Here is a 26,112-nt window from a genome sequence, read left to right as displayed (position 1 = left end):
TGATGGTAGAGTTTTGTACTCTTTTATATTCCCCTTCCACCTCCTCCTTGAGTCAGCTACTGCAGAAAAGCAGAACCGTGCATTTCTTTTAGTTCTAAGGGATAACCGCACAGAGAAGAGTCTTTAGATTTCTGTAAATGCCAAGTCCTGTTTAGAAGCATTTAGTTACACCAAGTCGCTGTGTGGAGCGGAGAGAAAATGACTTCACTTGCAAACTATATGGCTCCTGGAGGCATCAGGTGGCTTAATATGTAAACAAAAGTCCACAGCAGTCAGAAATAGATCTTTATAAAAAGAAATAGTGCAAAAAAAAAAAGTGACCTCCTAAACAAGGAAGTGAAGGGCTACCAGAAAACCCATCTATATTGTCCTGAAAAACGCTGGTTGTAGCAGAATATGAAGGACTTATCATGAAAACCCGTTTTGCTGTTGCTTCTGACACGGCAGTTAGAGCACGTGACTTTTTAAAATGTTTCTTGTAGATGAATTATTGTATAATCAAAGGGTTTAAAGCCAAGAAAAATCCTATAAAATATGCATAATTTGAAGTGATTTGCACAATTTTCATATTGAAGAGATGAATGAGATAAATGAAGCCTCAGTTCAAATATTCCTAACATACTAAATCTGTGACAATTACTTTTCTAACAGATTTTAAAATCTAATGGCTACTATACGGTATTTGCAAAACCTAAAATATTTCTTATTAAAGAGGATTTTGTAATACTGGCATTTACATGAGTTATATTGAATTTAAGATTTTGGATTATTTCTTTCCAGGAAAAGGGAAATTTCTTAGTAAATAACATGAATTAAGATACCTGGGAACCTGTCTTTGTGCAGCAAATTCTGTTCTGTCAAGTCCCTCTATCTCTTTTGAACAGTTGGACAGTGTGCAGGTGACGGCAGATTTCAGGCTATCGTATTTGTTTTTCCTGGTGGGCTACATATTTGCTTTTTGGAATATTCAAACAATTGTTTGGCAGCTTTCTTGATAGCATATTGTGTGTGGCAGGCCTAGTTAGGAAGGAAACAAAAGTTTAAACATTATAGCCATGAGTTGTAATTCACATAATAAATACAACACCCTGTTGTGTGTTTTTATTTTATTTTATTTTTTTTCCATGACCTCATCCATAAATTTATTTTCTCTGGTTTAGGTCACTGTTAGGCACGTTTTTACAGTAGTAACTTCTCTTCCCAATAAGAAATCTTCAGGGAAATGTGGGTTGTTATTCCTTGCATTTAAACTGTATAGTCTTGTCTTTGCAATCCAGCTCTTTCGAGAAGCCCTAAGTCATACCCAAACAGACACCGAGGTTTCAGTTGCATGCTCTCACGGTAGTCTCATGTTCTTCTTCTAAACCGAGATGCTGTTTATTGAACCAATTAGCTGTTGGGTGCATGCCAGAACTTTCTCCTGAAATCAGAATTAATGAATAAACAAATGACACTGGAAGGACTTCTGTTCTCAAGGGGCAGTGACAGCTAATGTGTGACAAGGACACGGTTTGTGTCCTATAGCCCCGGTGCCCGTGTGTGTCTGTCTGTGTGTACTCGGTCCTGCCGAAATCAGCGGGGTAAACTTCTGAGTAGGGATCATGCGTTCCCATCAAGTGTTTGATGGTATGTCTGTCTTGGAATGTTTTTGAAGCCATTCCAGCTCTTCTGTAGCCAGCAGATGGGATGCATACGCCTTCATTAACAAGCACTTAACTCTGTTGGTACGACTGAATTTTCATCACGCTCCGGTGTCTGACTTGGCTCTTTCTCCATTCCGGTTCCCACTGTTTGTTCTCCTCTCGCTAAGAAGAAATCGGCACCAGCATTACATGCTCCTGCCCTCCTGTGGTAATGAAAACCTAAATGTTTTTCTCAAAATCAGGCTGTGTAAAAATAAAAGAGAAAGAGAGGAGAATAAATCATAGAATCGTAGAGTGTCCTGAGTTGGAAGGGACCCACAAGGATCATCGAATCCAACTCCTGTCCCTGTATATGACAACCCCACAGTTCACACCGTGTGTCTGAGGGTGTTGTCCAGTCTCTTCTTGAACACTGTCAGGCTTGGGGCCGTGACACCTCCCTGGGGAGCCTGTTCCAGTGCTCCAGCACCCACTGGGTGAAGAACCTTTTCCTAATGTCCAACCTAAACTTCCCCGGCACATCTTCTTGCCATTCCCTCGTGTTCTGTCACTGGTCACTAAAGAGAAGAGTTCGGTGCCTGGCCCTCGTCCTCCCCTGGTGAGGAAGCTGTAGACTCTTCTCCATCTCCTTTTCTGCAGACTGAACAAACCAAGTGACTTTAGCTACTCCTCATACGGCTTCTTCTCCAAACCCTTCACCGACTTTGTAGCCCTAAGGAACTAGCTTTTCTCTTCTGGAGCAGCTGCTTGCATCTCTCAAGATGTGTGTTTGCTTTTGGTGAAATGTTCTGCTTCAAAAGCCCTGAGAAAATCAAAGTAATTTCTAAACTTGCTGTTACAGTATCAGAAAGACCTTGTAGCCTTTTATAGCTTTGAAGTAACCTTCTGACCTTTTGACATGAGATGCGCTATGGCTTTTGCATCTGCTTGGAGAAATGAAGACACAGGAATTACAGGGAAGGTTTTTACCAGCAGCAATGGCAATGGGGTTGGTCTGCCTTCCTTGCTGGGACAGGGGGATCTGGAACCCAGTTGCTACACGTGCTGGGGGTCACCAAACCAGCTGGGTGACCCACGCTGAGCTCCCCACGGGTGAGGAGCGGAGGTAGATCCCAACCCCAAACTCCTCGCTCCTTCCAGGGAGGTGAAAGGCGGAGCGAGGCAAATGGGTGCAAACCCGTTACTGCCATGGAATTTTTGTCAATAATGAAAGCCCTGCAGAGCAGCGTGGAACCTGCGGTGTGAGAACAAGTAGTCATGTTGCCTGAAAGGATCCTGAACTGGTTGTGGTCTGTATGCGACCTCTCATTTCTTTAGTGATCCTCTGTGTTACTAACACTAAAAGAAGGCTGCTCTCATCTTGGTTTCAAAGCTAATGGTGTATATAAACTATGGACACACAACTTCAGTCTCTTCAGGCAAATGTTTGTGTGTTATTCTCAACATGTAAAGTCTTGGAACGAGCAGTCTGTGTTTGTAACAGCTTTCGCTCTTATGACTTCTAGTGTCTACTGAAACTACTTAAACCTGCTTCATGTTAGCAGGAACACTTTTGCAGTTTGCACACTGTTGATTCTTTGGGCCAGCTTGTTGGCTGTCTTTCAAAAATATTTAAGGTAAACTGATCAGTTGTATACCATGGTAATCTAAAAGTATGCTTTAGGGCTGCATCTCCTGATTTTTCCCATCATTTTGTATTATAACAATGTAATTTTTGGACCTCCTTAATCTGTGAAGCCCCTTAATTGGCAGTGAAAATACACTACACAGAGTTCCAACAAAAAAAATTGCTCCAGAGTAAGTTTTTGTAATCTTTGCTGTAATTTCTTACTTTGTGACAGAGAAAGCAAGTTAACACAAGGTAGAATGGTGTGGAGAGTGTGAAAGCTGCTCGTTGCAACTGCTTGTCTGTGTTCCCTTATTTCGGGGTGACATGAGTTATACTGCCAAGGAACCGGTGTGCTGGAGCTTTTGGCTATGGAGTTATTCTGTTTGTGAATCTGTCTAGAGACACAAGGTGGTTGTGCAAAATTAGAGAGAGGGAGCATGGAAGGTTTGTATGTGAGTGCTGCTTTCAGAGTGCTGCTGATTATTACCTAATGCTTTTTCTAAATAGGAATCTAATAATGGTTTGAACTTTTCTCTTGCGCTTTTTCAATGACAAAGCTGTGACGTGTTTGGAGATGATGAGCAGAGGATGAGGAGCTGCAGAAAGAGTTCTGCATGGGTTGTGTGTGGCTGTAAAAGCTCATGGACTGAATTTCAGGTTCTGTTTAAGTGCGGAGTGTAAAATGACTGTTCGGACCCTTGTCTCCCTATCAAGAGTTAAGTTTTCTTTTCTCTCTAAGCAACTTTCTCGAGTAGTGGAGGGTGAGATGAGTGACAGCCTTGGCTATCTGTTTTAATTATGATTTTTATATAAATTCAGTGGTTTGTCTTCATTTATGAACTAAATGAGATACTAAGGAACTAGTTAATGAGTTTACATTTGTGAGATTGTACTTTGGCTCTTCTATACATACTGCAGGTGTGTGTATATATTCATCCAATACAAATGCTTAGTGCTTTTCAGTTTTCAGATGAATAGAATTAATGCTAGAAATGTTACTTTTCTCCCAGTTTTTGAGCACTTTTCAGGTGGCTGCTCTAATATGAGGTTTACAGTGATTCATTATGAAGACGATAATTCCAGAATCCCAACACTTAGGATTCCTTTGGATTCCAATTTTCATTGCTGCTAAAACTCTTTAATTACCAGCTAGCGAGCACTGTAATTTGTGTTATCAGTCAGATGGGGGGGACTGGTTGTATGGTCCTTTTTCTTCATGTAATGTGACCATGGGCACTTGACATCTGAGAGTACTGTTTGGTTTTGATTATTATTAATATGCAGCTTTTAGCACTGCCTAGTCCTTGCAGCCTGATGTAAATAAAGTATCCTGGCTTGAAAAGCAGTGACAAAGTGAAATGAGTTTTTCTGATATGAAAACTTAAATGTGTGATCACAGAGCAGACTAATTAGCCAGTGCAAGGAATTTGGTTCTTTTAAGTCAAGCTTTTTATTTGCCTGTAAGGTTTGCTTCTCAGTATATGTTCTGATATGCTGACACCATTGTAATTGTACTATTATAAGTGATCACTTGCACTCTCTCTCTCTCTTTATCTGTCTCTCTCTCTTTATATATATATAAAGGGAAGATTACTTTGCACTGTGTGTGAAGTTTACCAAATTCACTTCTGGGTCACTCCCAGCTTTATTTTGGTACTTCTGGTAGCATGAAGTAATACTTGAAGAAGTAGTATGGTTTTTATGCAAGTCTTTTGATATTTGAAACACTATCTAGAAACAATAAATAACAAATGGAGAGCTCCTGATGGTAAAATAGGTGAGGAAGAAATTTTAATTGGAACAGATTTTTTTTTTTTCAGCTTAATTTAGATTTGCTGTTTTATCTGTCTTTTGAAGTGTTATATTAAATAAAAAATAATACTTAAGAAGCATGCTTATTGTAATGGTCTTGCTCTCTAGAAATATCTGATTTTTTAAAATTTTTTTTTTCCCCTCCTCTGGGCTTAGGGAAGTTATTTTCTTTGGGCTTGTTGTATCCCTTAAGCTAAGCAGTATACATTTGGTTTAGTGTTTGAAAAACTACTTAAAAGGAAAATCCAGGAGATTCTGGGTTGATGTTGGGGTATGGCTGTAGCTTCTACTTCTTGAAGCGTTTGTGTTAATTCTCCCTAGGAGACATTTTAGGTGCCAGGTCTTAGTAGTTAAATTTCACTGAAAGTACAGATTTTAACAGCTCAAGAACCCACTTCACCAACCATGACTGTATTTTCTTATAGTAGTCTCAAACTTTAATGTTTTTCTTGAGATACCTGTGGTGAACAGCTGGTCATCCTACCGTAGATTCTTTAGTGGAAAGCTTCAGGTGTCCTCTGGCTTCATGCTTTGTTTTTTGAGTGTGAGGACATGTGCAAGTTTTTGAATCTTCTTGTAAAAGATAAAAGAAAAGCACTGTGTCACTTAGTTGAAATAGTAAACTTTTACATTCTTGTTTTACTCTAGCACTATACTAAATAATTATTTTGTTGAAAAATAATCAAATTTCAGTGCTGATTGAGTTGCTGGTTGTTGCATATTTTTTTTGTTGTTGTTTGAGAGCTGCTCCCTAGTTCTGTGCCTGTGTTTGGGAACTGTTCATTGGTATATGAAAACAGATCCCAAAAATAGTGACCAAACACAATTACTATTTGCAATTATTTCTGATCCCAGAGGGGAAACCCAAATAGCTGCAGCCTTTAGGGATCTTCCTTTGCCCTGGGGATCTGTAACCATTCTAATTTTACAGTACACTGGATTTGTAGTTGAGTTTAAATTGGTTGGTTGCTGATAGCTGATAACTGAATTCCAAATTCAGAGAAAGATCAAACTCTAATTAACTGATGCTTTTCTTTTTCATAGGTGTGAGGTTTTCTTTTTGCTGATCTAATGCAGTGTGGAGAGTGAAACAGCCATTTCCTTCTTGCTTTTTCTGGTCTCTCCTGGACATTGAAGATACTGAATTTGTGGTGCCATGTGCAGCCATCCCAAGCCTGATTTATGGTCACATGAACTCTGTAAAGCTTGTTCTTAAAACCCCAAGCCTTTTCAGCTTAGTTTTAAAACAACTGATAGTTTTTCAGTTTCATTTCTGCTGACGTTACTTTTATGGGTATCTTGCATTTCTTTGTCTTGCTCCTATTTGTCTTGCTCCTATTCATGTGGAAAAAGGTCATCTACTAGGTGGTGAGTGTTAGTAAGTTCTGTTGAATCCTAGAGATTTTTGTTGCTATTTAACTTTCAAGCTTTTGTATCTCTATTAGCAGCTGTATGTATTGTAAATGCAGGCATGAAGATGATGTTGGAGCAGGGAGGGCAGCACAGCCTGGTAGTGATCCACAGCCCAGAATTCCCTTGCAGGGCAATGATTTGCTTCCTTTTTCTGAAGGAAGGGTGGAAAGGCTATTTGGGCAACAAATACTTCAAGCCCTGAACTTTTTCTTAGGTACCACTTTGTAGCCTTGTCCAGCTTGCTGGACATACTGGTACCATGGGCAAAGGATGGAGGGGAAAGGCAATTTTCTAGCAGATGCCGCAGAGGTATGGTGTGATTGTAAATATAAGAGAGGAAGTGGGCCCACAAAGCATCCCTTGAAGATATCACATTCTTCTGGGGAGAGATGAAGAGCTCTTGAATTAAAAATGATAGTTTATTAATCAAAGCTTGAAGTAGGGGAGAGATGGTGCTGCATAAGATGAAGTGTGCCAAATGCAGCCTGCAGTAATGAGCCTGACTATGGCAGGGATCATCTGGCCTGGATTTAGTGGGAATGTTGTTTGCTCTGTAAAATACGATAGAGGTTGGTTGTGAGAGAAGTGAGCAGTGAAATAGTATCATCTGCACAGATCTGACATGAGGAATTTAGGAGTTAGAGGACAGCACATGATGTGTCAAACAACAGAGACTGTGATTAAAACCTCTTTATCTCAATCATGCTTCCAAAAATTTAGCCTTAGCAAGCACAAATCATTTTAAATTAAAATTTCCTTGTTTGCATCATGTCTGAATTTGATGCCCATAGGATGCTGATTTAATATAAAGTGATTTTTGTATGTATCTTCGTTTAAAAAAAGAGAAATTTAAAATGTGTGTTTATAGCATTGAATTATACTTTAATACTAATCCAATACTGACAATTGTCAGACCAGTCACATTACTCACTGTCTGTAATAATTACAGAAACTTTTTGTTAGGTAGAAATTTGTGTGATACAGACAAGCGATATTCAGCTCTTCAGATTGCAGCTGCTTTTCCCCTTTCTGTTTGAAGAGTTATTGTCAAGAGAATGAAAAAAAGGGAGGAAGGAGGAATCGTGGGGGAGAGAAGCTGCCCCCATTTGCACCACCTTACATCCAAGAATCACAGGAGCTGGAGGCTGGTAGGGAGGAGAAAGTTTCATCAGACACACGCTAATCCTTCAGCCCCGCACAGGAATAACAGACTTGATGTGAATTGTTTCTTGCCTTGCAGCCAAGGGAGGGATGGAGAAAGGCTTGGGACGGGATGGAGGATGGAGAAAGGCCTGGGTGGTGTCGGCTGTGCCCCGTTGCAGGGGACAGAGCAATTGAGGTCCTACTCCCCATGTCTTCTCTAGTTCTTTCATCCTGCCTGTCTGTCTTCTACTGCTCTCGGGTCATTATTCCTATACATTGTCACACTTATAGTTCCTCACAGTCCATACCCAATACTCCTGCTCTCTCTCCAGGTAGACACTGGTGGTCGTTGTCTGTCTTCTACCTGTACCTGTGCTTGTGTTCCTTTCTGGTCATTTCTGTTTTCACTGCAAGTGTCATTCTGTAGTTGTGTAGTGTTTTGTGGTTTGTGTGGTGTTTGTTTTGTTTTTTTGTTGTTGTTGTTGTGTTTTTTGTTTGTTTGGTGTGGTTTTTTGTTGTTGTTCGTTTTTTGTTTTTTTACTTCCTTTCCCACTATTTTGGGAACAGTTGAGTAACAAAGGAATAAATGCAGAGCAAGTATTTGTTAAAATTAGTTTATCAACTTCCTTGTTAAACTAATTTTTATTTATTTATTTTTAGAGGTTCAGGTGCCTCTACAGCATTTCAGTTTCTTTTTCCTTCTGTTCAGGAGCTCTTTTTTCACTTGCTCAGATTTTCATCCTCATAGTGTTCATATATAAATATAGTACCTTGATTTTGAACATACTGTTCTGAAGGATATTGTTGTACTAAAATTTGTTTAGTCCTTCTAGTCGGTTCGTCAGTCTGTATACCTTTCCTCAGCGCTTTCTGCGTATGTCCGATACTTTTTGGATTATACGTGTTTTGAAAAGGGCTAATTCTCTTTTAATCTGGATTACTTCAACCTGTACTACTTGTGCGAATGTCACTTGCGTGGCTGAAATACTCCTGTGTGCATCGCAGGGAACCTCCGGGCTGGGCGGCTTTGCGAGGCGTGCGGTGCAGGGACGCGCTGCCAGGAGCTGCGCGCTGTCCTCACCTCTCTGTAAACCAGAAAGGAGCTGACACAGGCGGTTTCCATGCAGTGAATCACCTGTTCTCCGCTCGCAGCGGCTCGTGCGATCCTCCGGTCCGTTCCTCTAATACGCGCAGATTTTGCAAGGTACAAGTATCTGGAGACCAGCAGGTCTGGTGAGGCACGGTGTTGTGCCTGAGCTAGTGTAGAGGTTGCATTTTCTTAGTCGTCTGTCTTATGATCACTTTTAAATGTTCACAAATGGATCAGATGATTCCTTGCTGAGTTACTTAACCATTTATAAATGACATCTGTTTTTTGTCTAAAATGAAGGGCAATAATGTGCAAGAATGTCATTCATTATAAATGGGCACACAGTACATTTTTGGTTTAGTTTTTATTTTGCTAGGGTAGTGAGATGAGCTTTCACGTAGCTTTAAGCTACCTTCCTTTTTCATATTTCTTGAGATTTCTTTTATCTTATTTCATTTATTAGAAAGGGATGAGATAAAAGGCTTACTAATACATGATTTGTACAATGTTATTTAATTCAGTTTGTATGTCTAAATTTTTTCGATGACTTTTCAGATTAACATTGCTGCTACTTTCTACTTTTACAATACACAAGCCTTTCAACCATACTGAGGAGTATATCATCCAGTTGGTTTTTGGCAAGCAGAAATCATGTTTTTCCACTATTTCTAGTAAAAAAGCCATTGAAGACTTTTTTTTTCTGTAGAACAAAAAAAAGAATGCCTCATCTGAACAGATTTTGAAGAATCTGCTTGGAAAGGATCACAGTGGTGTGTTTGGTTGGGGTTTTTTTTGTGTGTTTTTTTTTTTTCTTTGAAGGAAAACATCTTGTTCCTGTGAAGATGCCCAATTTATCATGCATTTTGCAGAATCATTAGTATATGTGAAATAATCTTTTAATTGGGCTCCTACTTACAAGCAGAATAGTATTTGGTTCCATTTGGAGTCTTTTGGATGTCAGGCTGGAGCTTAAGATGTGTGGTTAAGGCTCCTCGACAGCAGGAATGAGCTTGAGCAGTATCTGGCAAGTCTGGACTTCAGGTGGTTCCTTCACAGGAAGGTGAACACAGCTCGTTTTCTCTTCTGTGTTTGCTTCAGTTTTACCTTCTATCCTGGGAAAGAAATCTCTGGGATCGTCACTTGCATCTGTAAGAATGTGGATGAACTTGCAAGAAATTCAAATGTTGTCATCCTTTTGTTTTTTTAAGGCTAATGCATTAAATGTTGATTGAGGAAAAGAGAACACGTACTAACTGAATGCAAATTTGCAATATAAAGCAGTCAAAATGAGACAGGTGTGAATGAGATGGCTTCTGGTGGTTTAGATGACCGCGCTTATCCAAATGTGTTAAATGAATCTCCAGTTACTACCTACTGTGCCTTCTCTAAGACCCTTCCTCCATGTAGCGTGTAGGAGCAGGAGTGGTGCTTGCTGACTGATTACTGTCTCAGTATTTTTAGATCTGTGATATTCTCTTACGTGGAGTTTCTTACCAGCTGCTTTCTGCCCACCACCCGTGCTCGCCAGCCCCGTCCCCGTTCTCGTTCCAGCTCCTGACTGTGTCTCCGTTCCCTGTATTTCTCAGCTTCCCTGTGCTCCGGGCAGGAGCTTTTCTCCTCTGCCTGGTTGCTGTGACCCCACGGAAGGTGAGAGGACAGTGGAGGGTGTCTCGGCTAGATAGGAGAGGCCTGTTCAGCCGCTGCGCGTTTGACTTGCGCTGTGGGAATGCCTGATATCAGAAGAAGTCAGCGTGTAGGAGTCGAGGACGTGAAGCAGGCTCGGGGTTTATGAAATACTCGGCTCTTTGTTGCCAGAGGAATTCCTCGCAGTTTTCTTATTTGAGGTTGTAAAATGGCCAGGAGTGAATATGTGGTGAGATTCACTGTGGCACCATGCGTTGTCTTAATGGATTGCATGTCCCTAATCTAAAACAAAACCACCGTGGTTGTTAGGAAATCAGTGTTAAGATTACCTTTTGAAGAATCTGCTTTACCAGGTCTCCGTCTTATAAACAGCTGAACCAAATAAATTATCTTACCTTTTCTCCCTATTCTTATGTCCCCTCAAGGCCCCTCTCCCCAACCCCAGGACACCCCAAGACTTGGCAGGCAGCTGCTGGTGAATGTCACCTTTGAGGAGTGAGGTCTCAAAACGTTCAACATGATTGAAGAAGCCATTGCCACAGAATATTGGCTGTATATAGCTGTGTGCAGTGCTACCTGAATCACCTTATAGTATGCACCTCTTGGCTTAAATAATATTTCATTGCTTTATGTCATTGCTCTTGGGGGGAAAACAGTTGAAAGCTTTGAAAAAGGCTTGGGAGCAATTTTATTCTTCATCACCTTATCAGAGTGTATAATGAGCCTACATTTCTATAGTGCCTTTAATTTACAAAGTTCCCCACGGTATTTCTAAGTTGCTTTGGCTTCTCCAGCTGTGGTTGAGCATCGTTCCAGGCAGCAGTGCAGGACGGTTGTCTGTCTGGTGGAACGTGGGGGCTGTTCAACCATGCGCAGGTTAAGGGCAGGGAGGGAATAATGCAAAATCCAGTTGAAACTGCAGGGAAAATCTAGGTAGGCAGAATGTATTTAACCTTAGAAATACATATAGTGGTTAATAATGAGAATCTAGCTGGAGTGGACACACATTCTACAGGAAAAATGCCATTTCTCTTTGGCAGTTTGTAGTTCTTGCATCTGAATAAGAATACTCGGAAGGCAGAAGTTGTCCATTGCATCATGTTAAGGTAAATATTTGCTGGAAAAAAGAGGTGAGAGTATTGTAACTTACATCCAGTTATCTAAAACATAGCGGTTTCTTCGTAATCTCATTCTATCTATATTCTAACTTGGCCTGAATCAGTTTTCTTTCATCAGGTAAAATGCATTTATCTGAAAGGGTCAGGTTACAAAACCAATCAAAAAACCTCACTGGAAGGTTGGTTGAACAGTAATGGGGGAAGAAGTGTAGATCTTTAGTTTTCATTCATTCTAAATTTGTTTTGGTTTCCTGTAATTTTTAAATATATAATGTAAACTTCTGGAAAAATATGCCATCCCAAAGAAAACAACTCCAGCTGATCGTTGTGCAGGTTTCAAACAAATTTTATTTTTATTTAATTTAGTTGTAATGAAGCAGAAATGTACACGTGAATTGGAGCAAATTTGATTCTGATTATGGTTGTTATCTTTGAAGAATGTGTATCTGTTCAATTAGATACTTATTTTCTGAGAGCAGGTTAAATGCAAAATATGTTAATGACTTCTAAAAGTGCGGAGATTTATAATCAGAAACTTGTAAGTATGTATTTTTTTGGACTTTACCAGATACATGTATATCTTCCAAACTCATGTATGTTACTTGGAAAGTAGATGTTATTGCCTATATCCTTTTCTGTACATTAGTTGTATTTCAACTAGGTGTTCAGTAAAACAAATATATCCAAGCTTTTCTCAGCTGAAGATCAAGAACTGCAAATAATCTTAGCTAAAAAAAAAGAAAATTGAACAGAGGCCAGATATTGTGCAGTGGTGAACTGCCATATGTAGTTATTGTGGCTTTGTCTGCTAGATCATAGAAGCTGAAGAACCATCACTCGTTTTCATGGTGGGGTTGTGTTAAAAGCGTGTTTTACGCTGATTTTCAGATTTTTTCCTAGCATAGTAAGCCTCTGCAAAGGGATCTTGTGATTTAAACAGTCACTAATTATGGTCACAAAATTCAAGGGACTGAGAGTCATCCAGTGCTGAACTTTGCAAAATGGTCCTAATTATTACATAAAAACATGTTGACGAAGACAAGCAAACTTACTGCGTGAAATTCAGAGACAAAGAAGCGAAGACAAGTGTTACAATAAACAATACTTTTCCTTTTTTACTAGTTAATTCTGTGTTGCTGGTAGAAGCTAGGGTAGAATGCTACCCTAGATAGTAATAGAGCAATGTTTTATTTGGCTGAGATGGGATTTAGCATGTGGTTTGTCCCAGTTTCTGTATGATCAACATAACCTAAGTTGTTGATAATATAGATAATAGATAATTAATAGAACATATATTACTCCTGCCCATCATTCTTGTTTTGTCTCCTGTTTGGTTGGTTTTGTTTTGGGATGTTGTTTTTGTTGCTCAGAGGAAATGATGAATAAAAGAAAAATATTTGATGCTGGTTTCAAGTTTGCATCACCACCTTTGGTGGGACCAGTGCCATTTGCTATCAAATTTGTAACAAAGCTGTGTGTGGCAGGTTGCTTCCTTTCTTTATAGGAATTGTTGAGAGGTCTGAATGGTGGTGCGTGGTGCCAAGAGTGAAGTTTTCTTTATAGCGAAAATTAAGTTTTTGCTACAGCAAAGGAGCGTGTTGGGTAGATTGGGAGCACTTGCTTTTGTGGAAGCTTGTACGCCACTGTAGATGCAATTTTTATAGTCACAAAAATGAGAGACTAGTAGGTCCGTTTAGAATAACCTGTTTTCAGGCATATCTAGTTGTTAGGACCTGGACTAAGGGAAATTTGTTTCATCTAGCAAGTTACAATTTTCAAATTTCATGTATTCTACAGGATTACACAGCCCACTGATATGAGTTACCATAGAAACAGAGACACACGGCCCAAAAAGTACATGCTGGGAGACCACACATGCAGAAAGTACATTTTTACATATTGAAATAAACTGCTGCATGGAGTTAGTAGAATTCTTTGTACTTGCTCTTAGAGTCTATTTCTACAAAACCATGAAACGGTATTGTATAACTTGGCAAAAACCCGGGGTTTTTTTCCTGTAAGGGAGAAAAAGAGAAAATGCTTCATAAAAATAATGTCGGAGCACGTAGAATGAATCACAGTATGTATGTTTCTGTACTTGCTTAGATGAGTTCAAAGGCAGGGCACAAAAGGTTATTTCTGCCCCCTCGTAACTTAAGGCGTAGGTGACTTTCTGTCTGCTAGCGTGGAGCCTTTTTGTCTCAATAGAGCTGGACTTTGGTACGTGACCTGGCGTTGAGTGTGATGAAGTACTCCCAGAGAGCAGCAAATCTGGTGACCAGCGAACACAAAGATGGATTCGAAAGCTTCGAAAGAGGCAGTAACATCCGTGTGCTGTGGTTTTGCTGTGGAAGGGCATGGTTGTCTCAGGAGCCAGGATGGGACGTCCTGGGAGATATGCCTGGTTCTGCAGGTACCAAGTGATCAACCTCCAAATGCCTCTTGAAACTGATTTGCTTATTTATAGTAACTTCACCTGTAATTGCACCTGGGTTTGTAATTAGGTGCTTACAGTTACAGAAGTGTCTGCAGATCTATGAAACCACAAGTAAAGTGTAAGCAAGCCTTCCAAAACGGTCTAGTTGTCCTCTTGGTCTGATGTTTGTACAGTCATTCCCTCGACCTCCGCGTTTTGCTCGAATGCGAGATCGGGCTTTGCTCAGCTGTTCTGCAGCCGTGGAAGCAGCAAGCAGGCAGGGGACAGCCTTGGCTGCAGTCCCTTGGCAGATGAAGATATCCTGAAGGGCTTAGCGGAATGTCAGGGTCCAGAGCTCCTCACTGACCCAGCTCCGCGGCCTCGGGCTGTGCCCACTGGGAGGCAACAAGCTGCTCCCTCCGTGTGAGGGGGGATTAGGGCCGAAAGTGGGGTCACATCCAGATAGATCAAAATCAGACTAGATCGGTGGTCTGCAAGCTACTGTCTGTTGGCTGTTCACGTATGGGATCTAGATGAATTTAATGGTCAGAGCCTTCAGTTCAACAGCCTTTCCTGTTGAACAAACCAGCCATCGCAGCCGGCACTAAGGACCATTACAGCGTTATGCTGCTGCCGTCGACCGTCCTGCTCTCTGAAATGAAGGAGTTTTCCTTCCAAAAAAGAGAGAGTCCCTAGCTGGTGTATTGCAGGAGCGCTACTTTTGCCGAGTTACATTAGGCGGCATTTTTTTGCTCTATGGGGGTGCGACGGCTGGTTGTTCCTGCGCTGCCTCCGTGCCTCTGAATGAGGTTTGTGTTTGGAGGAGCCGAGCGAGCGCCTGCTGGCTGACTCAGCGGTTTGCTCCCAGCTGGGCTGTGGTGGCTGCAATGCACTGACGCACATGAAAACTCTGTAGGTCAGATGTTTGAAGCTAGTAAATTGTAGGAGAGAATGTGCTTTGTTGGCAAGTGACTCGTTGGCTTAAACTATTCGGGTTTTGAAATGAAAGTGGTGACTTTTTTGGGTTTTTTTTGCATATGTGGTATTGAGAATGGAAAGTAGTTGTAGCCGCTTGGGCAAAACTTCAAATTTAATCCATTGCTTATTGATGTGTTCATGTTTGTGGCGTAGTGGAATATGAAATGGTTTTGATAGATGCCATGCTATTCTAAGTAAAAGGTAAATACTTTTAAGAAGGTAGATTTTTTTGTTTGTTTGTAAACAGGTGTTGCTGCAATTACTAGATAGCATTTGAACTCTGCCTTGTTAAAAGCCACTTAGGTCTGACTAATCAGAATTATGATCTCAAAGCATTTTTATTATGTAGTGGAATCATTGTCTCCTGACTCCAGAGTGCCAAGTATGAGCTGATTCCTTGTTTCTTTGACGTGTTTAATATTTGGAATGATCCCCTTCTGTTACTCGGGTTGAAAAGCCTTAGGCGTGGTGTGTGCCCTTTAGGTTAAGTTTAGTACAAACACAGAATAAAGAGAAAAATCTTTACTATGTGCATAATTTTATCATGGAATAGGAATGAACTTTCCTTTCAATTTCAGGCTTACAGGCTTCCTGCTATGCTACAGAAGAAGTAAAATTCTGTTTTATTTGAGTGTGATGTATTAGGCTTTAGTGAAAATGATGCCTTAGCTATCACATGCTCAGAATATTAGAAATGTTTATGACTTAAAGTGCCTGTTCTGTCTACTGAAAGAGCAGAAACCTGTGTTTCAGTGGAACTGTGAAGTTATCATTTTGTAAGACAGCATGCCACGATGATGTTCCTTTGGCAGAAAAGACTGCGGTTGGTTAGCCCCATCACTCGAGAGGGAAATGTTTCAGCAGTGGGACAATACTGTATTAACGATTTCTTCTTCAAGCCATCTTTGCGAACATACAGGACACTTTCATATACTTGCAAGTCCCAAGACACGTAACTCAGGATGCTGAGGGACTGCTGAGAGTAACTCCTGCAGGGCTGGCCTCTTCTGGAGAGGACCCGCTGCCCCGGGCCAGGAGAAGCGAGACTTGTGGTGGGACCGCGGTGCCGTTGGCGAGGTGAGCTTTGGCCGTTCCTGCTGGCACCTGGGCTTGGGTCACCCCGGCAGCCAGGGCTTGGTCACCTGGGGTTTGCTCACCCCGGCAGCAGTGCAGCCCTGGTGCGGTCGCCTGGTGTGTCAGTTCATTAGAGACCTGCACGCAGACTGCTTGGAAGTCTGTTCATGTAAAATCAAAAGATGTAACTGGAGGGAAGTCTTTACTAACCTGTGAAGTAATATTGGCAGTGGTTATTTTTTGGGGGGGTGGAGAGCGTTAGCAAAATTGCTCAGCAGTAATGGGTAGCAGACAGCTGAAAGTCTTTTACAGCCTTCTTCGACTGGTACTTGGGTGAAATCCTTTATCTCAAGTGTCATATTGTATTAGATAATGACCAGGAAACATCAGTATTTATATTACCAAGTCGCAAGTGATTAGTAGTATTCCTCGAATCGCAGACGTGATTGTTCCTACGTTACTATGTGTTTTTTATAAAGCATTTATTGCATAAATGGTATGGGTTGTATTGCTCAGAGTAACTGAAATCTCTTCCAATTACTTGTACATGTTAAAAAAAATCAGTAAATTGTACTATGTCTGTGTTACTGTTTTTCGGGCAGCTAAGGAAGGCGATACTGTTTAAGTTGCTTGTGTTTCTGAAGTTTCCTTAGTTACAGTTGACAGAAAAAAATAAATACATCTGGATTATGTTCACCAGACATCAGGAGAAGTGAATCAAAACTCTGATGCTGTTTATTTATAGCTATTTACAAATATTTTACTTTAAAATAATGTTCAGAACAATGAAGAATTTTCCTTAACTTTTCTAGAAGTTTGATTTTCCTTCATATGCTGCACCAAGCAAGAATTATTCAGTTTTCCAAATTCTCTAGCACATAATAGTTAAATGTTTTAATGTCAATTAATATTGACAGGAAGTCGGTTTGAACAGCATTGGAAAATGGAAGTAGTTGGCAGAACTCGCTAATTTCACTGAATTTCCTTTTGCTAAAAATATCTCTAAAAGAATCTTTCCTTTTGAGATACAATGGATGCTTGTTTGACTCTAGTTTAGAATTGATGACGACTCTTGTCCTTTACCCAAAAGGGCTTGAAAAATATGAATAACCTTTTGAAACATATTTAGCTTCCTCTGTAGTGTATGTGATTGTGCTCATGTCTGCCAAAAGTTTACATACATGCTTAACTTGATGTATGTGAATAACCTCATCAGCGTGAATGATCTGTGATAGAAATTTCTGTAGAGATGTTTATGTGAAGCTGCAAATTTCATTTGTGTGTGTGTTGGTAGGATTAAGGAGTCCTGAGTGTAGTTGCCCTGTTAAATTTTGAGATGCAAGTCTGTCATTAATGTAGGAAATGGCAATATTTTAGTCATGCTAACTGAAAATATACAGCATATAGATGGAATACATGTAAATATAAATATGTATTCTCATTTATATACATGCAAATATGTTAAAAATAATTTTAGGTTGCAATGGCGGTATTAAAAGTTACAAAATACTAGAAATAGAATGAGTTTATTATAGTTATTTAGGTCCTGTGCCGATGCTGCGTTGTGATGCAAGAATGTCATATCGTACTTACAGGACAGCCTAGAACAGTTATTTCACAGGTTTGGCCAATTTGGGGAGTAAGTCAGCATTATTTACCTAGGAAGACTTCTTGCTTGGACATCTTTCGCTTGTGGCACAAGTTGGTGATGTGTGGCAACAGAGGATTGTAGGAAGAGAAGGGGTTGTCTCATGAATTACCGTTCTGCCCTGGCTCTTGTATGTGCCACGACGTTTTCCCCCTGAAAAAAAAAAAAACGGGGGACAAAAGGTTGCAGGGATGTCAAGTAATGGGAATCACCAGGACACGAACGTTGCCTTGTGCCAGAGGAGTTCACTGCTTCCCGCAGTGACGGGGTGGAACCCGGCCGGGTGGTGCGAGCAGCTGTGGTGGGGAGTCCCAGCCCCGCTGAGCTGCAGGGGAAGGGGGAGATGCCAGTGACTCTGGACGGCTGAGGCTCTTCCCACCAAGGCATTTTGTGCGATACTCCTGCATTGGCTTGTGTTGTGTCTCATCTGGAAAAGGTCTCATCATAAGCTTTTTCTTCTTATAAGTGCTGGTTGGAGTCATTCTAACTATGAGAGTGGTACTTCACTTAGAAAGGGAGAGGCTAAACCTTCTGAAATGATTTTAAATACATTTTGCAGTCTCAGGCAGTAATGAAAATCTTCGGTATAGAGATAAAAATGACAAAAGTGCAGTACATTTCAATGTTAGCCTTTTGTCACTCGGAACAGGGAGTGTATTTGGAAGGCCGGCTGCTGGGTGAGCTTGGCCCCAGTTCCCGTGCATTAGAAAACCACAGCTGCCCTTGGCTGCCTGCGAGTTGGCCACGTCCTGGCATCTTCGGCTGTGAGGTGATGTTGAAGTCTCTGTGTATGACCCTTCGTATTGCTCTGAATTTTCTTTCTGTGCTTCAGATAATGTTTTTAATGACTATTCAATCTTTATCCTTTGGTTTAGGCAAAAGATTTGCTTTTGTTACCAGAAAATGAAATGTTAAACTGGCATATTGAAACAAGGAGCTTTCCCCCCTTTTTTTAGGTACAATTAAAGTAATTGCAAACCAAGACAGTGAACTGCATGTGGATTATTTGGAACACTTGCACTACTGAGCTGCTTTCAGCAGTACTAATCTCCAGCCGTCTTTCCTTTCTGAGGCTCTTTGAAAACCTCCTTCAGCTGCAGCGCACATAAAAAATGGAACAAATCTCTTGGTGGGTCCGAAATTTGATTAAATTGAAAGCTCATGAGAGCAGCAGCCCTTTGAGTATTTTGCACTTTAGGGGCTCGATGTGGCGCAGTAGCTGCCTGGCACTGCTACATAGCTGAGTTTTCTGTGTATTATCAGAATTTAGGAACTGTTGCCTTTTGTACTGAAAACAAATTATCAGGCATTTTAGGCTCCCACCCTTCAGTCAGCTGTGGTTTTGTATTTGGAGTCATTACATTTCCTATTGCTGGAGTTTTACAAGCATGTAGATTATGCAGTGCTGAGAACAAGTTTTAAAATATAATGTGGTGAGGTTGGTAATCTTGAGGAAAAGTCAGGTTAGTGGATGGTGTAGAAGCTGGGTGGGAATCTTTAGGATGCAATAAGGAACCAGCTTGTGCTTTCTTAGACAAAATTTCCAAGTTAAAAGCTGTTGCTGGTGGCTGCTGCCAGCAAACGGCCATGGTCATTTACAACAGAGTTGTCCAGAAGACGGTAACTGGAGGCAGTAGGTTTTTTTGATGTTATGGGGTTTGTAGCACACACTTTGCGATACTGCAGCAGTAATGAATTGGGGTGAAGGTCTGGAAACCACCTCCTGAGGAGGGTTCTCTTTTGAGCTTTTTTACTAAACTGCCAGATTTGCAGCTGAGGTGAAGCAGCTTGCCCTTCTTACCATTCTCATATAGATTTTTTTTTTTTTTTAATGTGAATGAATACATTGAGCAAAGTGTGCTTCTGTGTGTTTTCCACACACTCTTATACTTGAAGGCAAGCATACATAGCATAGTTGTGCAATTAAAAATAGTTACCTGAGCTTTGCTAAAAGATGTTTGTATTTCTAATGCTTGCTGATGGCTTAAGTATGCAAAATATTATTTAAGTGATTTTGATTACGAGTTTTATGAACGTGTACAGAAGATAAAATGTCAGGACAGGGACAGAGCTCCTGTGGCGGTTTTAAGGGTATTTTAATGCAGCTCATGTGCCTGGGGAAACAAGGTACCCTTCTGAGATACAAACATTCTTCATCAGTGAATGCTGCAGAGCAAAGGAAAGTTGAATCTAGGCTAAAAGTTGGGCTAATATGGGGACATTATTGTTGCCGTTGATTGAGCATTTATTTTCTTCCACAAAGTTATATTCAAAAACCTCTCCAGAGTATTCAGAGTCGTGAAGTTCTTGGGCATGTCATATGTTTTGAATTAAAAAGCTACTTTCTATGTTGCATGATGATTTTATAAAAATGTAAATGGGGCTCTGTAGGTTTCAGACATCTGTTCACTTATTAGGCTGCATTATAGTCATTGAGGGGGGGGAAATTCAAGATACTGCTTAAAGAGATGATATATCCTACTCTCATGAGAAATTCCTTCCTAATGTTGCTTGTCTTGAAACAGAAGACATTACTTCTTCTGAGCTTTCAGTTGACTTTTTGATAAGTTTATTTAAAAAATCCTCGTGTTTGTGTCTTCAAAGCACGTGAAGCTGGTGACAACGTTCTGCTCCACGTTAAAAGCAGAGACCTGTGGTTCAGAGCCGGTTGGAAGGGAGATCTTGAGGCAGAGTGTTCATGTTACAGTAGTGTTTTAGATTTCACTGTGGATCGAATTGAGGCTCTTTCGTGCTGAAAGAATAAGCCTGTACAGGTTTGTTTGAAGAGGCAGGCACTTAAAATTATAGCAGATCTTTATTGACTGATTGGGTGTGGACAGGAGAGAGAATATTCATGTTGATGACCAGGGTGTTTTGCCAAGGACTAGCTAAGATGCAAGACTGTGACTCAAATGTAGCACTGAAGGCAGTACTATGTTAATGAATTGTAATTATTCTCTTATCATCCGTACTAATTAGTATCGGTCTTCTAGCAGAGTGGGTCTTCTGAGCAATATGTGTAGTATTTTTGTTTTAGCATGGGGTTTTTCGTTGACATTTGAAGAGAAGGACAAATTATTAACTTAGTGAGCACTGGCTTGATGTAGATATATTCAAAATTTAACGGGAAGTTAAGTTTTATATTTACACTAACTTTGGCTTCTCTTCTCTCTGTGTTACAGAAATACTAATACGGAGCATTTGACCCTCTAATCTCTCCAGCTGAATTTCCTGATACCAGGTCTAGGAAAGAGTGCCTTCAGAACCAATATGTAGCAAATGGGTATCACACCTCCGAAGCTCCTCCCTTGGTTCAACGCTTGCATGTTTTAAGGATCCTTGTCGCCTCAGCAGTGAATCGTTCTTGTGAACTTCAGAAACAGATTTCATGTGGTGCTTGCTAAACGTTGAGTCACCATGAGTAGTAACCTAGGAAAAGAAAAGGACTGTAAAGAGAAGGATCCGAAAGTCCCGTCGTCAAAAGAAAGGGAGAAAGAGGCAAAAGCCTCTGGAGGATTTGGGAAAGAGAGCAAAGAAAAGGAGCCTAAGACCAAAGGGAAAGATGCCAAAGATGGAAAGAAGGACTCCAGTAGCACACAGCCTGGGGTAGCTTTTTCAGTGGACAATACGATAAAAAGACCTAATCCAGCCACAGGTACCCGTAAAAAATCCAGCAATGCTGAAGTGATCAAAGAGCTAAATAAATGCCGGGAAGAGAATTCAATGCGCTTGGACTTGTCCAAGAGGTCTATACACATGCTTCCATCAGCTATCAAAGAGCTAACGCAGTTAACAGAACTTTATTTATACAGCAACAAACTGCAGTCCCTACCGGCAGAGGTGGGCTGTCTTGTGAACCTGATGACACTGGCCCTGAGTGAAAACTCACTTACCAGTTTGCCTGACTCTCTTGATAACTTGAAGAAACTGCGCATGCTTGACCTGCGGCATAACAAACTTAGAGAAATCCCCTCGGTGGTGTACAGGCTAAGCTCTCTCGCCACTCTTTACCTACGCTTTAATCGTATAACTACTGTGGAAAAGGATATCAAAAACTTGTCAAAACTCACCATGCTTAGCATACGAGAGAACAAAATCAAGCAACTACCTGCTGAAATTGGTAAGCGATTACACGGATTGAAAGTGTCATTCTGTGCTTACGCTAATTTTGCAATTCAGTTAAGTATTCATAAACTGCCACTTCTCCAGGTGCTCTTCGTCATTTCAAACTTCGAAAAATTATGCTCTTGATCATACTGTTGCAATGCTAGCTTATGTTGAGAGCAATCAATACCTTGGATATATTTCTTTTAAAACAAAAGCTCCTTTTCTTCATCTGTCATCTTAAAATCAGATGTATCTTGTTTTCATCTTTGCCTTGTGCTTTCACATACTGTGTCTTCAGAGCCCAGATGGTTTTTTAAAAAAAAAAAAAAAAAAGATACAGGGGCATACTTCATTTTAAGATTTCTTTATAAATCATTTATGAACTGTTGCAAGTTATAAACACATTATGGGCATGTTACAGAGGGGTGTGACCATGGTACTACAAGGTAGTAGGTAGTACAAGGCAGCTACATGCTATTACCATGAGCAAGCTGTTGGATGCCGTAACAGTTAATAATGTAGGTTAATGATTTGTGAAAGCCTCTACCTTTTATAAGTCATGAATATATTAATACATGGACTCTTAATATAAAGTGGCCAAATGTTGAATGCATGGTTGATGATTCTTAGGATTTTTAATGAATAATGTTTGTTTTTCCAAACATCGTCACACAAGTTTGAAAGACGGTGAAGTAGTATGAAAGTGGCTTATTGATTTAAATAGTTTATTACAAAAGGTGTGCTGGAATAGCTGTACATCAAGAACTCCCTAAGTTGTTCCTGATAGGTTCCGATTCATGGAAAACATCTCTTTTATCAGACTGTACGCGAGCAATATTTGAACAATGTATGTACCTCGTAAAAGGGAGATTCTATCATCAGTCATTTTTTTTTCTATGTATGTAAGTTTAAAATGCAAGTATAGAATCATGGAATCATAGAATAGTTTGGGTTGGAAGGGACCTTCAAAGCTCATCTAGGCCAGTCCCCTGCAATGAGCAGGGACATCTTCACCCAGATCAGGTTGCTCAGAGCCCTGTCCGATACCTGTGCCAGAAATGGAACTTCAGGACAGAGGTACCTTCCAGGCCTCAGCTTTCAAGTACTTAGATACAGTCAGTTTGGAAAATGCTTTGAAGTGCTTCAAAACATCCAGCGTGCAGAGTGCTACCAGTATGTCTACATCAGTTAGCTGTACCACTTTCAGTACTCATTTTAACAGATACAAGCAATATAAACTCCTTTGAAGATAATTATACTACTATGAAGGCGCTATAGATCTCACTTTCATTTCTCGGAGCAAGCACCAGTTTACTGGTCTAAACATTTGTATAACAGGTAGAGTTTAGTCCCTTTAGGGGGAGGGGGAACATAAACTTCAAGCAGTTAAGAAACTGCTTCGACTTTCTTCAAGAGTGGAAAAAAAAACTTGTAAAAGCCCTTGTAGCGCTGTGAGTAATAATTCCTGTGGCCTCTTTTTAAAAGCTGATGTGGGACTTTTCCCTGTTAACCAAACCAGTGCGTGGATATGTTGAAGTATTACTGAAGTTGGCGCCTGTGCTCACTCATTTTGCAAAGCTTGGGAAATGCTCGTTTGGATCCCTGAATAGATCTGTTTCCAGCTAGCAGTGTTTGTCTCTTTCTCCTGCACCTCGATATATGTAAGATATCTAAGATAACATGCCCTTGACGGCAGGAGGTCCTGGGCACGTCTGAAGCTGCTGGTCACGTTCCCAGCACTGCCCGGCACAGCTTCTGTACCTGATAACGGGAGCAGAGAAACGTGGAGAGGCCGTCAGTTGTTGGTCTGAGTCTTGGGCTCCTTGTAGCTGCAATTCTACTAGAATCCACAGAAACACTTTCCTGCTAGGCAAAAATTAAATGGTTAATGTGGTATGTTTTCTGATCAACATGATTTCTGAGTTGGCACTAACATCTGAGCAATCCTGGGGATTTCCCTGGGGAGAGCTAAGGAATTATAATTTTGACCTATTTCGCCACTTCAGTTTTAAGTCAAACAGCCTCTTTGAATCTTTTCCTAATCAGAGGATCATGCTGGAAACCATGCGGCTGATGTTTGCAAAAAAAAAAAAAGAAAAAAACCCCAAACCATACTGTGTATTTCTACATATGTTGAACAAATTGTGACCAATGTAACTGGTTGAACTGTGTTACACAATTGCCAGTACTTTACCTGGGTCTGTTTGTGTCTCGGTTATCGAATACAATCTAGCAAAGAGTCAGCTTTTGAGGTTCAGCTGGGGATAATACTGCATAAATTTAAATTAATACTAATGTGTGAAGAAAAACTGTTGTGAGATGTCGCATTCCAGTGTTTGGTGTTGCACTGCTGAAGCTTTTTGTAGGTGTGTTTGATACTGCAAACGTTATTATTGCTGCTGGAACCTCTTTGTTTCTTAACTATTTTGTTTGTTGAATTTTTATGGTTAAGTTTACATTAAAGTATATAATTTCTGTATGCTTGTTTACAATAGTCTTGAAAGAGGTCCTGTGTAACAGTTGTGTGGAGAAATTTGGTAGATATGTGTATCGTGAAGGAATATATGTAACTTGCTTCTTTCTTACGTGTGGGGTTTTTTTGTCTTGATATGCATATAGGCAGTGTTCCCGGTTCTTTATCAAACCCTAGCTTGAGAACATTAACTACTTTACGTCTGTCTTTGTATCCAGCAGTGAGTCGTGCCTTTATTTGTACTGTGATAATGCCCATGTTCCTTGCCATGGGTCAGCACCTCATTGTGGAAGGCACTTTAGAAGCACAAATGCAAGACGACTGTCACCCTTATGAAGACTTTTCAAGGGAAATCGCTATATTCAACAGCATCCCTTTTTATTTGAAGTAAATTTTCTCTGACTAGGTCCCTTGCAATTCCAGAATCAGTTGAAAAATAAAATAATTAAAGGATTTCAAAGTTTAAGTAACACAAATAATTTTAACTGCCAAGACATACAGAACAGGCATTTGAAAACCTTTTTTCTCAAATAGTAAAAACAGACGAGATAGTTTCACTTTTGTAATTGATTTGTACTGACTTTCATGTATCTTTGTTCTAGTACAAAGAGGAAATATTTGAGTTGGAAACACAGCTGAAAAATGAAACTGCTGAGAATTTCTTTTAGATGGAATTTCTCTGTGTCTTTAAACACTTGTTATTTCTCTACATTTTACATGTGCACTTGAAAAAACCTTGCCTTTTAAGTCCCAATGATTTTAATCCCTTGTATGTTTATAGTATGGTTCCTAAATACTATGTACAAGCAAGCACTGTTGTATTATCAGCTTGTAAATAACACAGAAGTTTTTGTTGCTGCAAAGCGGGAAATAAAATGAGGCTGCTATTTTTTATAAAGCAATATCGTGCAGAGCATTTAAAATTCTTTTTTAAAAATACCTCATTGTTCTAAGGCCTAAGGCTCACGTATCTGATGGCAAGCTAATATGCTTGTTCATATTTTTAAAAACTCAAAGCTTCTGTAACCTGCTGACTTCTCCAGCAAGGAAGAGTCTTGCAGCAGATAGCTGTGATGTGTTTGTGTTGCTAATCTGACACACAACTATGCGAAGAATCCTGGGTTTTCTTTACTTTGTCTTTTGGAGGTAGATCTGCTGCAAAAGGTTGCCCTGGACAAAAAAAACCAAACCAAACCAAAACCCCAACAAGCCACTAAAACAAACTAAAACCCCGAGAGTTCAGCCGGAAAGATGGGATGTTGCTACTGTTCCCTCAAAGAGCCAACGTTAAGTGTGATGGCATTAAAGTCTAACCTGATGCTAGAGACTTGTGTTCAGTGGCAGTGAAAGCCATCACAAAATATCCGTTCTGTATAATTATAAAAGGCTTTCCAACTTAAGGACCTTGCTGCTCTAAAATAAAGGGTCACCTGACGTGTAAGCAATTATCCCATGTAATTTTCTAGGAATTTTTCGTCTCCAGCCTTAGAAAATGTTTATTTTCCTTCTACTCTTACGGAAAGAAATTGGAAGTAGGTCCTGGAGTCTAAAGTGCTCTGATATTTGAGACCTTTCTTCCGATACCCAACATATCTATGACTGGTTGATTTTTTTTGTGCTAGGGATGTTTCATTGCTTGTAGACACAGCAGTTTGCCTCCGTTGCTTCCATTTGCTCTCCCATTGTATGTGCAGGCAGCGGTCAGATCTTCTCCCAGGCATTACTCAGACCACAGTTTTTAGTCCTGCATAAATCTCCATTCCTTCTGTCACCCTGCTATCCATTTTCTGTGTTGTCTTATGTTTTGAATGCTGAGTGTGCTTGATTAGTTGGAATATACCATTCCAGAGGAGAGTTTCTCTCTCTATGCTGGAGATAACTCTGTCCGTGCATCTGGATCACGTTGCAGCTGTGTTAGACTTACCACACACACACTCTTGTGAC

General features: G+C 40.3%; 1 protein-coding gene across 2 annotated transcripts in view; it reads left to right on the top strand.

Annotated features, from left to right (window-relative positions):
* SHOC2 (SHOC2 leucine rich repeat scaffold protein) overlaps positions 1-26,112 on the top strand; it is a 72,267-nt gene that overhangs the window by 6,900 nt on the left and 39,255 nt on the right. For both annotated transcript variants that reach the window (XM_065639251.1, XM_065639252.1), the window contains exon 2: positions 20,771-21,708. In XM_065639251.1, the coding sequence (XP_065495323.1) occupies positions 21,006-21,708 (703 nt within the window). In that variant the 5' untranslated portion in view covers positions 20,771-21,005. The remainder of the gene's footprint in view (positions 1-20,770; positions 21,709-26,112) is intronic.

The sequence above is a fragment of the Caloenas nicobarica genome, chromosome 7 (assembly GCF_036013445.1).
Source record: "Caloenas nicobarica isolate bCalNic1 chromosome 7, bCalNic1.hap1, whole genome shotgun sequence".
NCBI lineage: Eukaryota > Metazoa > Chordata > Aves > Columbiformes > Columbidae > Caloenas > Caloenas nicobarica.
This window is presented reverse-complemented; position numbering and strand designations above follow the sequence as displayed.